This window comes from Psittacula echo, assembly GCF_963264785.1.
Source record: "Psittacula echo genome assembly, chromosome: 5".
In the NCBI taxonomy this organism is placed as follows: Eukaryota; Metazoa; Chordata; class Aves; order Psittaciformes; family Psittacidae; genus Psittacula; species Psittacula echo.
Genome location: NC_137739.1, coordinates 4,220,352 through 4,235,154, shown reverse-complemented (window position 1 = coordinate 4,235,154; position 14,803 = coordinate 4,220,352). Strand labels below are relative to the sequence as shown.

The 14,803-nt window shown below is 41.2% G+C and overlaps 1 protein-coding gene across 1 annotated transcript in view; it reads left to right on the top strand.

Moving 5' to 3' along the window:
* Positions 1–14,803, top strand: part of SDK1 (sidekick cell adhesion molecule 1) — a gene marked incomplete at both ends in the record, with an annotated part of 410,080 nt that overhangs the window by 337,541 nt on the left and 57,736 nt on the right. Inside the window, 4 exons of the mRNA XM_080619378.1 lie at positions 1,026–1,141; positions 1,721–1,910; positions 3,712–3,810; positions 12,313–12,507. Of these exons, the coding sequence (XP_080475504.1) occupies positions 1,026–1,141; positions 1,721–1,910; positions 3,712–3,810; positions 12,313–12,507 (600 nt within the window). The remainder of the gene's footprint in view (positions 1–1,025; positions 1,142–1,720; positions 1,911–3,711; positions 3,811–12,312; positions 12,508–14,803) is intronic.

Here is a 14,803-nt window from a genome sequence, read left to right as displayed (position 1 = left end):
CTAAGTTGGTGAATGTTCTCTTGAGGTCTGACAGGTGTATCATGCTTTAGAAAAGATTGTACCCTCCGGATGTTGGAAATGCCACAGGGAAAAAAAGATGCAAAAGGGCAGCATAAAATGTGAACTCTTAAAAATAGCCTAAAATTGTGCTTGTGTAACATGGCATGCTGTTAAGCTTGCCTACAAAAGCTTGCAGTTGTGTGGTGGTTTTGCAGCGGTTAGAGTTTTAATGCCATGAGAAAATGCAAGTTTGCTCTTTGGAGTCAGAGAAAATTACAGTGTTCCAGTGCCATCAGTTCTAATGATGTTTCTCATTTCGTAAGAGCCAATTTTGCATCATAAATGAAATAGGCATATCTTTCATTTACTCCGTACCAGTCCCTGAAAATACACCTTGTGTTAATGTATCCGCCTATAAATGATATATTGCAAGGGTTGAGCACTATCACATAATTAAAAGGCTTTGAGGTTAAAGAACTTCTCACTGAATGGGGAGTGCAGTGCAGTGGTTGAAATTATTGCTAACTCTAGAAAAGATGCTATAATTTCCTTTCAGATAATATAGGAAGCCAGGGTGGCGTAAAACTTCTTGTTAGAACCATAAGGTAAACTCCCATTCATAAAGCTTTCTAACTTTTGGCATAAGGAAATGAAATGTATGGGAAAGAAATACTAAGAGATAGACTTCTGTGAAAGTTCAGCTATTTAAACTTGATTTTCATTAATGCAAATATAGAGAACTTGAAATCTATTAGTATCTGTCCATCTGTACTGTCTATCTGTAGACACTGATTAGGATTAAATGTTTAGCTTTTTACAAGCATTGTGGTTTCTGAGATGAATTGGCAAGAAGCTGTGAGGCAGGCTGAAATATAACAAAGGTGTAGATTCAATGCAAGAGAGGAAGGGATTATCTAGAACCTATTCCAGTCCTTTTGTATTTGAATACTCTTCTATGGGATCCTGGCACAATCCTGAGCAAAATGACCTGGTATATCTTAACTATTTCTGCTTTTTGATTCCAGTTCCCTCTGCTCCTCCTGAGAATGTCTCTGCTGAAGCTGTGAGTTCAACCCAGATCCTTCTGACATGGACCGCAGTCCCCGAGCCCGAGCAGAATGGTCTCATCCTGGGTTACAAGGTATGCAATGGGAGTTTCATGCTTATTTAATTTTTAATGCATTACTTAGATATGTTTTTCATTTGTTATTCATTATTCACCTGCTGGCTATTTATATTATTCATAAGTCAGCTGAAGAAGATGTAGAAAGTGTACTGTTTGAAAGGGGTGATTGGTGATTATAATCTCGTATTTTGTGAAAAAGGAGGGTTTGGATGCTGGAGAGGGACTCTTCATCAGGGACTATAGTAACAGGACAAGGGATAATACATTCAAACTTAAACAGAGGAAGTTCAGATTAGATACAAGGAAGAAGTTCTTTACTGTGAGGGTGGTGAGACACTGGCACACGTTGCCCAAAGAAGTGGTAAATGCTCCATCTTTGACAGTCTTCAAGGCCAGGTTGGACAAAGCCTTGGGTGACATGGTCTAGTGTGAGGTGTCCCTGCCCATGACAGGGGATTGGAATTCAAAGAGCTTTAAGGTCCCTTCCAACCCAAACCATTCTATGATTCTATGAATGTAAACTGTGTACCACTCTTTTCAGTCCTCATATAACAACCTTTTTCTTTCTATATTTCATATACATTTATTCTGCAGATACTTTTCAAAGCAAAAGATTTAGACTCTGAGCCAAAGAGCCAAGTAGTAAGAGGTAACCACACACAGTCTTTCCTCCTGTCTGGTTTGCGAAAGTATGTGCTCTATGAGATCCAGGTACTGGCTTTCACTCGCATAGGAGATGGAGTCCCCAGCTCTCCTGCTGTTATAGAAAGAACAAAGGATGATGGTAAGTTTAAACTAAGGCTATTTGGAGATATATATATTACATTTTTTTAAACTTTGAACCTAAAGGGCTGAGGATTTAGCAAAACCACGGAAACCCAGGGTTGCTCAATTCCTCTTTCCCTGCAGATTAGGAGAAGAAAAAGACTTCTGAAATTGTTCTCCAAAGATCAGTGTGGACAATTTCTACTGAAGGCAATTTTTAAAGCCCAGTTATGAAGTCCTATTGAAGTTCAATCATGCTCAAAAAACCAAAGAAGTAGAGTGCTGCAATTGAAAGCAATAAACAAATTTGGTTCTGATTGAATTGAAGGAGAGAGATGGAATTTGCAACTTCAGTAATCCATTCCCATTTGATTTCCAAAAAGAATAAGGCAGTTACCATGGAAGATGATCATACCAGCTTCCTTTTGCAAGTGCCTCCAGCACTTCCCAGGAGCTCAGGGACTCCTAAGTCCAAAGTGAGCCCCTTACCACAGTGCTGTGTGAATACACCAGTGTGGAGGGAGTATTCCTGCTGATGGAGTTCTACAGAAATTCAGTCCAACTGTTAAAATATTCTTGGCTTTGCAAATGCTAAAGTTACCTTTAGCTTCATTACCTTTTCAGTATTGAGTGAAGGTTAATGTCAGTGTGAGAGGCTTCTGCTTGTTGCTCCCAATGAAGATGAACTAAAAGAAATGTCTCTTTTTCATCAAAATCTTTTCAATATAGTAATGGAATAAACATCGGTTTCTAGAAGCGACTTCATTAAGGTGATTTGATTGGGTTGAAAACACCTTCAGACTTCTGGCTTAACAAGATATTTTCTGCAGAGTGCAGGGAAGGAGTAAGAGCATGTAGGGACAGGGATGGGGATGGCAACAGGGACAGCAGCTCCCCTGACATTTTATTAGCCCTTTTCTCTTCATACTGCTAGTGTGAGGACATGGCTGTTCTTTGAAAGGAAGCAAGGAGAAATTACCATGAGGAGAACTCTGCAGGGAGACAAAAAGCACTCACTGAAATGTACATATCAGACTATAATGAGAAATGTTTAAAACTGTTTGTTTAGGGTAACCCCATTGTAGCAGTTACCTCCTTAAGTGCATGCTGGCAAATGATACAAATTGTTCTTCCATCCCTATACTCCTGACAGAAATATGTTGTGTCTCCTCTGGGTTCAACTTAATTAAAAGTATCATCAGGGGTAATGCAGGTGGAATTTGTGCTGAAGGGGAAATTTTGCAGATGCTAATGTATGAATTAGCATCTCCTCACCTTGTGAACCTGGGATGGTCAGTGCAGCTACCAGCCGTCTGTATTAATGTGCATCTTGCCTGCCTCAGGTTCTTCTGCTCTGACCTAAGTGCTTAAAATGCACATGTAAAATCGGAAGGCAGTTCAGAGCTGGTACTGATGACACAGAAGGGAGATATTACTCAATTCCAACAGGTATGAAGTGGATTAAGCTGACACGTAACTCTGCAAAGGCAGCTTCGTGGCTTGCTTTGTAGTATGTAGTCAGTTACAGGACTCCCCACTAGACTGCTGGGAGATAACACAGAGCTTAACACAGGTGTAGGAATACACTGTAGGGTGCACTGTTTCTGCATTATGTTTGGTGTCCGTGGGTGCTATAGGCATTTGGCCATGGACAGGATTCCTCAGAAGAAATGTGTGTTATGTATGTACATAGGCACTCCTAACTGTCTACTTAGTATTGGTAAGATACCAATAGTATCTTGCTTCTGTGCAAGGTGAGCAGCAGACTTATAATTCTGACATGCAGTCCTTGCTAGCATGATCTCTGTCTTCCTTTCCAGCCCCTGGGCCACCTGTGAGGCTGGTGTTCCCCGAGGTGAGGCTGACATCCGTACGGATTGTTTGGCAGCCGCCAGAGGAGCCCAATGGAATTATTCTGGGTAAGGGGGAGCTGCAAACCCGGGGCTGGGAGGAGAGGGCTGGAGACCGGAGCAAGCTCTGGCTGTTGGGTTTTCCTTCCGCTGGCATGTCCAATTAGAAACCACACATAAGCAAATCTGTGGCTAAAGAAAAGAAAACATGTTGGTGTCAGCTGAGAGACATGGTATCCTGTGGTGAGGAGGAGAAGTCTGCCAAGCTCCATGGTGTTTGTTTTCCACAGCCAGAATCACATGTCACTGAATTATCATCTCTCTTCCCATCCACATTGGGATTTGTAACCTATTTGGCTGCTGTTGGGCAAACTGCCTGCAGAGCTGCAGCAGGGGAGAGCTGGATTTCCACCTCCTTCTCTCCCTTTTCCAGGCATGCCCAATGTTTGTTTCATGTGTGCTTCCATTTTATTGCTTCCTTTGGATAATACTGCGTGACAGGTTGCAAGGAGTTAACTCATACTTGGGTCTTCATCAAGGGACATAGAGGCAGCAAGGCATGACAGGAATTTGGGAAAAACCTTCTTACCTTCCTGCTTTCCTAACTCCTGGGTTGCCTTTGCAATATGCACACCAGCTGCTACTTGTACTTAAAACGTGAAGGCTTTTACAATGTAATAATTCATTCTTGCCTCTAAAATTAAAGTAGCTAGTAGTTACCAGGAAATATTCTGTCCTCTGCTGATGGTAAACATATTTAACAGTAGTTCTAGTTGGTGAGTAAAGAGTTGTCTCTCAGTTCTGAAAACAGAAGCAAAAGCTTTTGGGTTTTGTTTAGTTCTCACTCTGCCAGGGCTTTCTGCTTCTAATTTCACTGCCATTGTTCAGGCTTGTGTGTTTTAGCAATATTCCCTAAAGCCTTCATTGTTGGTGGAGGGTGCCTGCTTCAAATGCTGCTGCCTTGGTGGCTTCCCTAAAAATAACGAACCAGTCTTGTATTGCATATAAGAGTCAAGAACTCAAAGTATTTGCTCCGGTATATAGTGTCCCAAAGTGATCCTGATGCCTGCATAATGCAGGGAAATCATCAAATGGGATTGGAAGGCAGATGCTGCAGGGGTTTTCTAGGCACGAGAAAAGAGTCCATGTGAAGCTTGGCGGAGTTTAGCAGTCAGAGATGGATCCATGCAGGGTTTCTCTGCAGCTTGAGGAAGCTTGACTTCCAGGTTGTCTTGTGGGTTTGATTTGTTGCTTTATTTAAGAACTGTGTGTCCTAGAACTTGTTCTCAGTAGAGATGGGGATTTGAATCACAGGATGTGGTTAAGGAGGAAAAAGAACCATTTGATAGAAATCATGAGAAAGTACAAAAGTGATTTTGCTCTCCCCACTGTGTTTCAATGTCTCATGTTGCTGCACTTTGTCAGCCTTATTTGCTGATGTTGCAAGCTTGGTGGAGTAGGAGCTCTGTTCTATTTTGTCTTTGCAGAGTGCTTTGTGCAATTCATCCCCTTCTCAGTTTGTTCTTAGTCATTGCCACTACACTGGTGATAAGATCATACGAGTGCAGGGTTGGGAGGGAAGGGGAAAGATGTCCCTTAAAGAATGCTTGGCATGCTTAGCATGTAGACTAATGTTTCTGATGTCTTGCACAGTCCATTCCCAGTAACATATCCCAGATGCTTGATACTGTCCTGACTTGACTGGTTTTTTTACAACACTAATGGCGTAACTATGGTTCATGACCCACTATTAATTCTCACCCTTTTTCTGCAGTACGCTTCCGGTCCCTCTTTTATAGGTACATTAAGCTTTTTCTTTGTAAGCATGATAATTTGCCGGTGCCTTTATTGAATTTCATCCTACTGATTCCAGACCATCTCTCCTCATTATCAAGATCACTTTAAATGACACTCTTGGCCTTGAAAATGTGCACAAGCCACTCACAGTTTGGTTTCATTTTTGGAGTTTGCAAGTAGACTGGAATTCCATCAGCCAGGTCATTAATGATATTGAGCAGGACCAAACGCAATCCATGAGGTCTCATGAGAGCTCACTTAACGTCTTCACAATTTGTTGGAAAACTACTGGTAACATTTTGACCTATTTTTTCAAGTGTTCAGGTCAAAATATGTAGTATTTTTCCTAGATCCTGTTTCTCTTGTTTGCTTTTGATGGGGCTGTGTGCAACCATATTAAATCCTTACTTAAAGTCAATGTGGATCATATCTACTCTTCCCACCTGGCCATTTACACTGGCAAAATGGAAAAGAGATTATTTGATATTTATTATGTGCTCCAGACAAATACATGTTGGCTGTGCCTTGGTACTATATTATCTTCATGGATGCTTCTATGTTGACTTTTTTCCCCGGGATCCTTCTAGGTATTGAACTTTAGGTTGATTTGGCCATAATTCCTCTGGTTGGTATTTCCCTGTTTTAAAAGATAGGGTACTCTTTCCTCTCTGTTATTCTGGGATGTCACCTGTCATCCACAAGTTCTTGAACATAATCAGTAATTATTTGAAGATGGCTCCAGCCAGATATAAAAGCACCATGGGGCAAATTTCATCAGGCCTTTCTGACTTAATTACATCTAACTTAGCTAAGTACTCCTTAACCTGTTCTTTATTCCAGCCTACATCCCTACTTATATTGTTGTCAGGTTTAATTTGTGTTAAGTATCTAATCAGCATCAACTTTTTGTGTGTGTGAAAATGAAGCAATGGAGGTATCAACCTTCCATTCTTTTCTGGCTCTCCTTTCTTGTGTCATCTTTTCTTCCCAGTAGTTGACCTGTCCTCCTCCTGTCTCTCAGATTTCTAATGTATTTATAAAACCTTTCTCATTGCCTTTGATGGCCTTGAAGTTATAAGTCGCTTTGCACTTCAGCCATTCTGATTCTGTCCCTCCATGCTTGTGCTGTATATTACACTCCCTTAGACCTGTGTCCCATTTCAACCTTTTGTCCAATTCAGTTTTGATTTTCAGGTCATTAGTGAGCTCTCAATGCAAACATATTGTACCTTTTTTCTTTTTGTCTCTTAAAATTGTCAGCTAAACCGAATTCATTTTTCCCTTAGAAATCCTTCCCAGGGGGACATTACCTGCCAGTTCCTCCACTCCACCTCTTTGAAGTCCATTGTCTTTATTCAATAGTTCTCACTCTTACTTTTTTTGATAGAATATTGAGGTTTGTGGAAGAAGTAGCTGCCAATGGCAGAGAGAAAAGTCAGAATTGCTCGTGCTGGCTACATCTGTGATCTTTCCTGAAAAGTTGTGCTTCAAAAATAGACAAAAATCCATGTGTGGCATTCTAAATAAAGGTTGCAAGTTTATTTTTTCTGTCCTGTACACCTTTTAAATCCCTTTAATGTAATGAACTTTGAAAACACCATTGTAACCCCCGCAGTCAACTGCACTGAAATAGAGTTGTTGAAAAAAATAAGTTAACATAATTTTGTGCAGTGCTCTTTTATTCGCCAGTGGGGTTGGAAAGGAGAAACACTTGCTTTGCAAGAGCAACTTTTACTCAAAACCTCTGAACTAATGTTCCTGCTCTTCTAGCATTGTCCTCTGAGCATACAAGCACCTTTGCAGCTAACATTTTTGTAATCTATATCAAAACATGTTCTAGCATTTCAGAGAGAGATTAGCAGGATGAAAATGCTGGCAGGCACCAAGAGGGAAAACTGCTTGTTTGTTTTTTTAAACATTTCACTGTAGAAGACTGCTAGGTATTGTCATTAATCCTGTTGGGAATATTAGACTGAGGCTTCACTCCCTCTTCTTTGCACTCAGTTTGTATAGCACCCAACATAGTTCCTTCAAATACCATTAAAGAAAAAAGATGCTTTGATGTGATATGTTCACTTCTAGCTATGAGCTTCGCCTGAAAACAAGAGCTCAATCTGATTCCTTCCAGGCCCTGGTTAGTATTCCTCATGGTATCCTTGTATTTAGCGTTTACCTGAAGCTTATTGCAAAAGAGTGTAAGAACTCCACTGAGAATTAGAATGAAATTGAATGTAATCCATATTTGAAAATTCATATTTTGATCCTAGACTGCATTTGCACACCCGCTGGCCCTTAAACAGATAAGCAGTAAAATCAACACACTGGATTGCTGCTCCATTGAGCAGAGCATCACCTCCCAATATTATTTGGCTTTCCCTAAGTTCTGTGACAAATTAATAAGTGTTTGTATCTCTGCTTGCACCATGGCCTGCATGAATGGGTGCTGTCAGTTCTGAAGGGCTTTGTATGGTGATGAGCTTGAAAACTTTTTTATATTCATGGTATGTTGTCTTCTGTTTGCTTTGGGGAATCTACTGGTTCTGTTACAATGACCTAACATTTAGCAGGCATTTCAGACTGTTGCCATTTATTGAGTTCAGAAAGCATAGCTCATGAAACTGCTTGCAGTTGTGCAAAAAATACTTAAGAAGATGCTAATGCAAAAAATAAGCCAAGTTTCAATGAATAAATAAACTCCTGAAGAGTTCAGGGCTTTTTTTTTTTTATGCTGTTTTTGCCTGGTGAATGGCAGAACTCCCAATAGCTGAAGAGATTTGGGATCTAATGCTGGGGGGGAGAGAAAGGAAAATGAACAAAACAATATGAATTCTTCTTATAGACCATCCAGATACTTCATGTTCTGTAAGATACTCTTCTCCCCAAAAAGATCTGATCATCTTTCAAAAATTTTACTTTCATTCATAACCTTTGATTTTATTAATTTTTTTAAATCTAAAATACCTGTGACATCTTATTGTGATAATCGAGTAAGGGAAAGAAGCTTCCTTATTCCTCTGTTGCAGCAACTGCAGTTATTGCCTCTCATAGCCCTCGAGCATACATTAATTTCTCTTTGAACACTTTCCATTTACCTCTATTGATTTACCTTCTGATTTCACTTAACATTTCCTGTCTTCTCCCTTCCCTTGTTGCTGAAATTCATCAACGTAATAATTTTATCTTTTTGATCTTACATTAGCCCTAATTATCATCCAAGCTGTAGTTTAATACTGTGTCTTCTGTATCACTCATAGAAAAGTTATGCCTTTTATGCTAGTGTGTATCCTGGCTGTCCCAAGTTGTCTAATAGGAGAAGGTGATGTAAGGGATCAGAATGAAGATAGAGGGTACCTCTCAGGTGGGCTGTAGGCAGCAATAACAGGGAGCTGAGTTCAGGTGCAGAGGCTGGATATGTACCTTTGAATCAGAGAAAGGGAGGTGTTGAGTTTCTGAAGGCATCTGTAAAGGTGATGGCTCTGGTTGTGTAAACTCTGCCTGAGATATCCAGGAAAAGAGATGTTTACCCAAACTGTCAGCCAACACGGCAGATATAGGAGAGGACAGTGAGGGCTGATAGTGTTTTTCACAGGGATGCATTGAAAGGGAGGTTGTGGAGCATGTCAGAGACAGGCTGTGACAAGTGATTTCTTCCTTCTCATGGCTAAATTAGTTTTCACACTAGCCAAGGATCCACTCTTGTGTAAGTTATTATAATGGCCTAGATATGTATGTGTTGCTTTGCCTAATCTGAGCATGTTTGTAATTGGCTTTCCAGCATGAGTACCACCAGTTAGCAATAAATAGTTATCTTTCAATTCCCTCTTTACATTTTAACTACACTTTGTATTTTAAGAGGTTTAGAAAAGTGAGGAAATTGCTCAACAAGGATGTGTCCCAGATATCAGACTTATCTTTTAATAACTAGATAAATCAATTTTTCTATTCTTTTAATATTCTCTCTTGCCCTTCAGGTCTTATTCTTTCTGTCTTACGTCCCTTTATCAAACTTCTTTAGCCATCTTAGTTGCTTCTTCCTTCGTCTTCCCTGCTGCTGTAAAAATCTCCCCAGTGCTTTTCTTTGACTTTTTTCCCCCTTATAAAGATCCTACACCAGGGTTTCCACTCCTGCATTCTTCCCATCTGTATAAACAAAATAATCCCAGTATATCAGTTCCTTCTGCCCTTTGCTATCTGTCTAAAATGATCAAAATATTATAGTATTAAAGGTACAGAAATACTTTGGTGAGATATATTGGGTCAGTAATGGGAGAGCTGGTGTCGTGGATAGAAGAAGGTAGTTTGAAGGTGGGTAAAAGAAATATTCAAAGTTTAAGACCCTGAGACTTCGCTGGGATCTAAGCACGCTCAGGAACTGAAAAATTAGGCCACTTTTTAGCTAGTAGAACAGAATAGACTATTTCAGTGGGAAGAGACCTACAGTGATCATCCAGTCCCACTGCCTGACCACTTCAGTGCTGACTGAAAGTTAAAGGATGTTGTTAAGGGCATTGTCCATATGCCTCTTAAACACTTACAGGCCTGGGGCATCAACCGCCTTCCTGGCAAGCCTGTTCCAGTGTTTGTTCACCCTCTCAGTAAAGAAATGCTTCTTAATGTTGAGTCTAAACCTCCCATGGTACAGCTTTGAACCATTCCTACACGTTGTATCACTGGATAGCAGGGAGAAGAGATCAGCATCTCCCTATCCGCTTCCCCTCCTCAGGAAGTTGTGGAGAGTGATGAGGTCACCTCTCACCTTCTTTTGTCTCCAAACTAGACCAGCCCAAAGTCCGTAACTGCTCCTCATAGGACAATCTTTCCAGCCCTTTAAGCAGTCTAATGCTATCCACCTATCTGCAGAGATGTTGCTGTGGGAATATGCCTGACAGAGCAGCTGCTATGGGGTGTGTGAGTACCCCAGGCAGCACAAGGTCAGCCTGCACAGATGCTGGGAGCTTTTCATTACTGATGCCCCTTTTCAAACGTGGGTGCCCACAGCGTGTTAAGGCACTGCAGTGAATCAGCTCTGTACACAAACCTATTTGTAAGTGCAGCCTGTGAGAGCTCAGGCTGAAGCCGCAGGTGCTTGGAAAAGCCAAGTCACTCTTTGAGGTGTCGGTGCCATCAAATCTCTTCCATGTGAGGCAGCTACGGCTGTTGCACCACATCCCCTAGCAGCTGCCAAAGAAAAGAGGACAGGGAAACACTGGTGCATCGTGAGAGTCAGCACACCAAAATTAATACCATCTGTATTCCAATTAAATTCTACTGTTTGTGACAGCGTGCACCCCATGCAAGCATGGCATTCATTCAGGAGAGCATTGGAACTCCGTGCTTTGTCTGTGAGTAGGCATGTGGCAATTGTTGCATATTCACAGTGGGGAAATAAATGTCATTGATTTTGTGTAATAGCCACAGGTAAGATAAAAATCACATTTTTCATGCACTGACCTTCACAAATGAAGCACACCAGGTTTGGCACTCCTTGTTCTTGTTACAGCCAAAATGTGGTAGGAGTTCAAACTCTAGCTGGGATATTAATTCCAAGAGAAAGAGATGGTCTCAGGTGCTGCAGACCCCTTTCTCATTCAGAAGATGGGCAGAGGGTTGGCAGAATCATGTCATGACTGTTTTGTTTTCAGCTGGTTTGATTTGCATTTGTTGGCTGCCCTCTGCCCTGTGTAACTTCATGAAGCGTTTAATCATACAACTGTATTCAGCTTGGGCAATAAAAGCCCCACACCAGTTCTGATATTAATTGATTTTGGAAGTCAGCAGCTGGCCTGGAAGTTACCATTGAGCTCCAGAAGTGAGAGCCTGATTCAATTGCTAGGTTTACAGAATGGGTTTGAACATTTGGCAATGTTCAATATTCAACGCCCCCCCTCTTTGGGGGACAGTTGTTGCTAGTGGTGCATGAGAACTCTGGAAACCCTCTTTTGCACTGTTGGATCATTAATTATACAGACTAAACTGTGAAGGCCTAATTATCAGGCAGGTTGGAATGGGGGTTATCACTTACAGGCATCAACAAAATTGATTATTAAGTGCTGCCTGGTTGAAGCAGGACCTTTCAGCATGCACGCTTCTTCCATGGGCTGTGGGCAAAGGCAGCAATGTGGAACGACGGAAGAAGGATGCTTTTGTTGGCAGTTCTGGCACTCACTGTACAGATACAGGGGAGTGGGAGAGCTGAGAAAAAGACAAGCGCTAAAAGCAGGAGCAAACCTTTACTTGAGCACTGTGGGGGCTGCATGGTTTGGGCAATCCAACTGCTCTGCAGCTGAAGAATCTTTAGTTTGAGGCTGTGAGAGGGTGGAACAGCATGTAGGCATGTGTGCTTGCACATGCACAGGTGTGCTTGGGTGGAAAGCTGAAACAGAGAGTGTTGTCTTGAAATGACTTAACCAGGTGACATTGATTGCACGGACTCAGTTTGTTCCTTTGCCTTTCCAAAATGTTACCAGTATGCTCAGAAAAGATTAAGCTGGTTTTGTATCTTGTTGGTATAAAGGATGGAAAGTGAAATCAGTTTCATAGCAGATAATATTCAGTAGACCTTTATGAGCCACTATGTGATTCCCCTCTCAATATATGGTGCCAGACTAGGGAAGAGCTGCCATAGAACAGTTTTATAGAACTAAAGAAAGTAAATTACTTGGGTATCAGATAAACAAGTAATTATGATAAACTTATAGTTTTGGTGCTCTTTTGTCCCTGCTAGGAAAAAAATTCTAACCCTTTTTCTCTCTCCTGTTGCTGCTGTGATTTCAGGGTATCAGATCGCCTACCGTCTGGCCAGCAGCAGCCCGAACAAGTTCACAACGGTGGAGGTTGGCTCTACAGTCAGGCAGTTTACTGCTACAGATCTCACCCCTGAGTCAGCATACATCTTTCGGACATCTGCCAAGACCAGGCAAGGCTGGGGGGAGCCTCTGGAAGCCACAGTGATCACAACAGAAAAAAGAGGTAATGCTTGCAGCCACAGGTTGAAGTACTTTCTGTTGCATGCCTTGGAGCCTGTGCTGCACTTAGAGGATTTTAATAACAGGCTACAGCCTGTACGCCTCCTCCTTCTCACCCCATAAACCTGCCCCAAACCATAGCAACGTCATGATTTGAGAAACCTGGTGAGCAAGACAGACTTTTATGAGGCACAGTTCTTCTAACCTGCCGGGCTGTTGGAGATTGATTTTTCCATCAGCTGCTATATTGGCCATATGAAGCCTCCTTCTGCAGTCAGATCTTTTTTTCCACTCTCTCATTTTCTAGAAAGATTGAAATCTTAAGAAAGTAAGTGATGGATGAATTATATTGATTAGGGAATGCAAAATGAGAAGTGATGTTGCAGGATTTCTCCACAGCTCCTACATCGTATGTCAGTCCTGACCTAACGTGTTAGTAATCACTCTGGCCTTTCTGTGCTGCACATTCAAGCGGAGTGTTTGCATCTGGATTGCCCAGATTTTTTCTCCTTCTTGTATCAGCCGTAAAATGGTTATTTGCATTCTGAATCTCTGATGAAATTCTATTCTGTAGGGAACTTACTTGAAGAAAACAGGAGTTACATGTGTATAAATGAAACCAAATGCTTTGATACCAAACATATCAAACTGTGAAAGACATAAAGTACTGCAGAATCCACTCTGCATCATTATTGTTTCTAATACTTTGGCTCAAGTAACTGCTCCATTCTGCAGTCTTAGATCGCTAGAGCTGCCATTTAGAAAAAAATGTATTTTCTACCTCTGCATGAGCATTCCTTATTTTTAAAATTCAATGCTAAAAGAGAATATATTGATAGAGAGCATGAGTGTGGATTTTCCTCTGGTCTTGTACCATATGCCAGCATGACTCCCTTGGGCATCACTGGATTTTTTGCCACCCTGACCCATTGCACTGTTGGATATAGATCTTTAAGAAAACTTCCTGGAAAATTAGAACCATGCGACTTCTGAGATTCATAAAAATCACAGTTCAGCGAGAAGCACACTTCAACAGGTAATTAGGGCACACTTCCATTGATGTCTTTCAACTGTTGTTACCACTTTTGCATGTGCTTATGTGCCTAGTCTTGGCTTTTGCCCAAGCTCTTTCTGCTCTTTTGCTTTTTTGCCCAGGCCTTGCTCTATAATACAACCAATTATATTTAGTTTTAGTTCTTAAAGTGTGCTTACTTAGCAAACTCTTGCATTAAGTCCTTTCTACGCCTCGCAAATCACTTAGAACAAGAGGAAGGATTTCCCATACTATTTGCCCACAATATCTTCCTTATTATTTTCCTATAACTCTTCTAAAAGAGAAGATACTGGCCTGGTGTTCAACCACCAGCAGCGAGGAGCTGTGAGGTGCAATTCAGCTGCTTCTGGCCTGCGTGGTTGTTGTTAAAATTCCCACTGGCACAGTTCTCCAGGTCATGTGCAGCCTCCCCAGTGCCTAACAGTGCAGTCCTCAGAGAAAGAACCTCTAGGACTGTATTAGGAAACTTAAACTGCCTCAGCTAAAGATACTGTCCATCAAAGAGATTTATCAGCTCAAGGTTTCTCCCACCGTTGTCTTTGATTGCTGTCAAAGTTTAAAGTCCATTATGTGGAAGTTTCAAAAATGATCTACCATGCCAATAATATGAGCACTCAAAGCTCAGAGCCTTTCCTTTCAATGAAGTGCGCTTACATTTCTCAGACCATGAACAGGCTGTTGCTGGATACACAGTAGCTCAAGGCAGAACTTCCAGCTCCACTGTGGGAACAATGATCCCTTGTTGCTATCAATGCTTTAGGGTTATCTTGAATAGACAAGTCATACTGTAAAATGAACCCTTTCTCTGTTTGATGGATGGCTCTCCTCTGTCTCTGTGCATGCTATGGAACCAAGTCCTAAGGCACTGAGAGTTAGCTGAAGTGATCCCATATGTAAAGTGTAGAGAGAAGAATGTGTAATCTCACATCAGCAAGAGTGATGAGGGGATGATAAAGAAATTTATCCAGTGCAGCTATTCTGCCAACAACTAAACAAACAAACCAACCTGAAGCTTGTATATATGGCAATAAATGCTCTACAGTGAAAAGATATTTTATTTCCATTAATAAAAATGCATTTAATATCCTTATAGTCCTTGATGGCAGTCACAGAAATTCCCCTGAAAATTAGCAAGATCAGTCACTCTTGTCATTAGAAATTCCTTGGATAATCTCAATATAAATCTTTACATTTTGCAATGATACCTATGATTTATAGATCCCAAGTTGCATTGTAGCTGTATTCT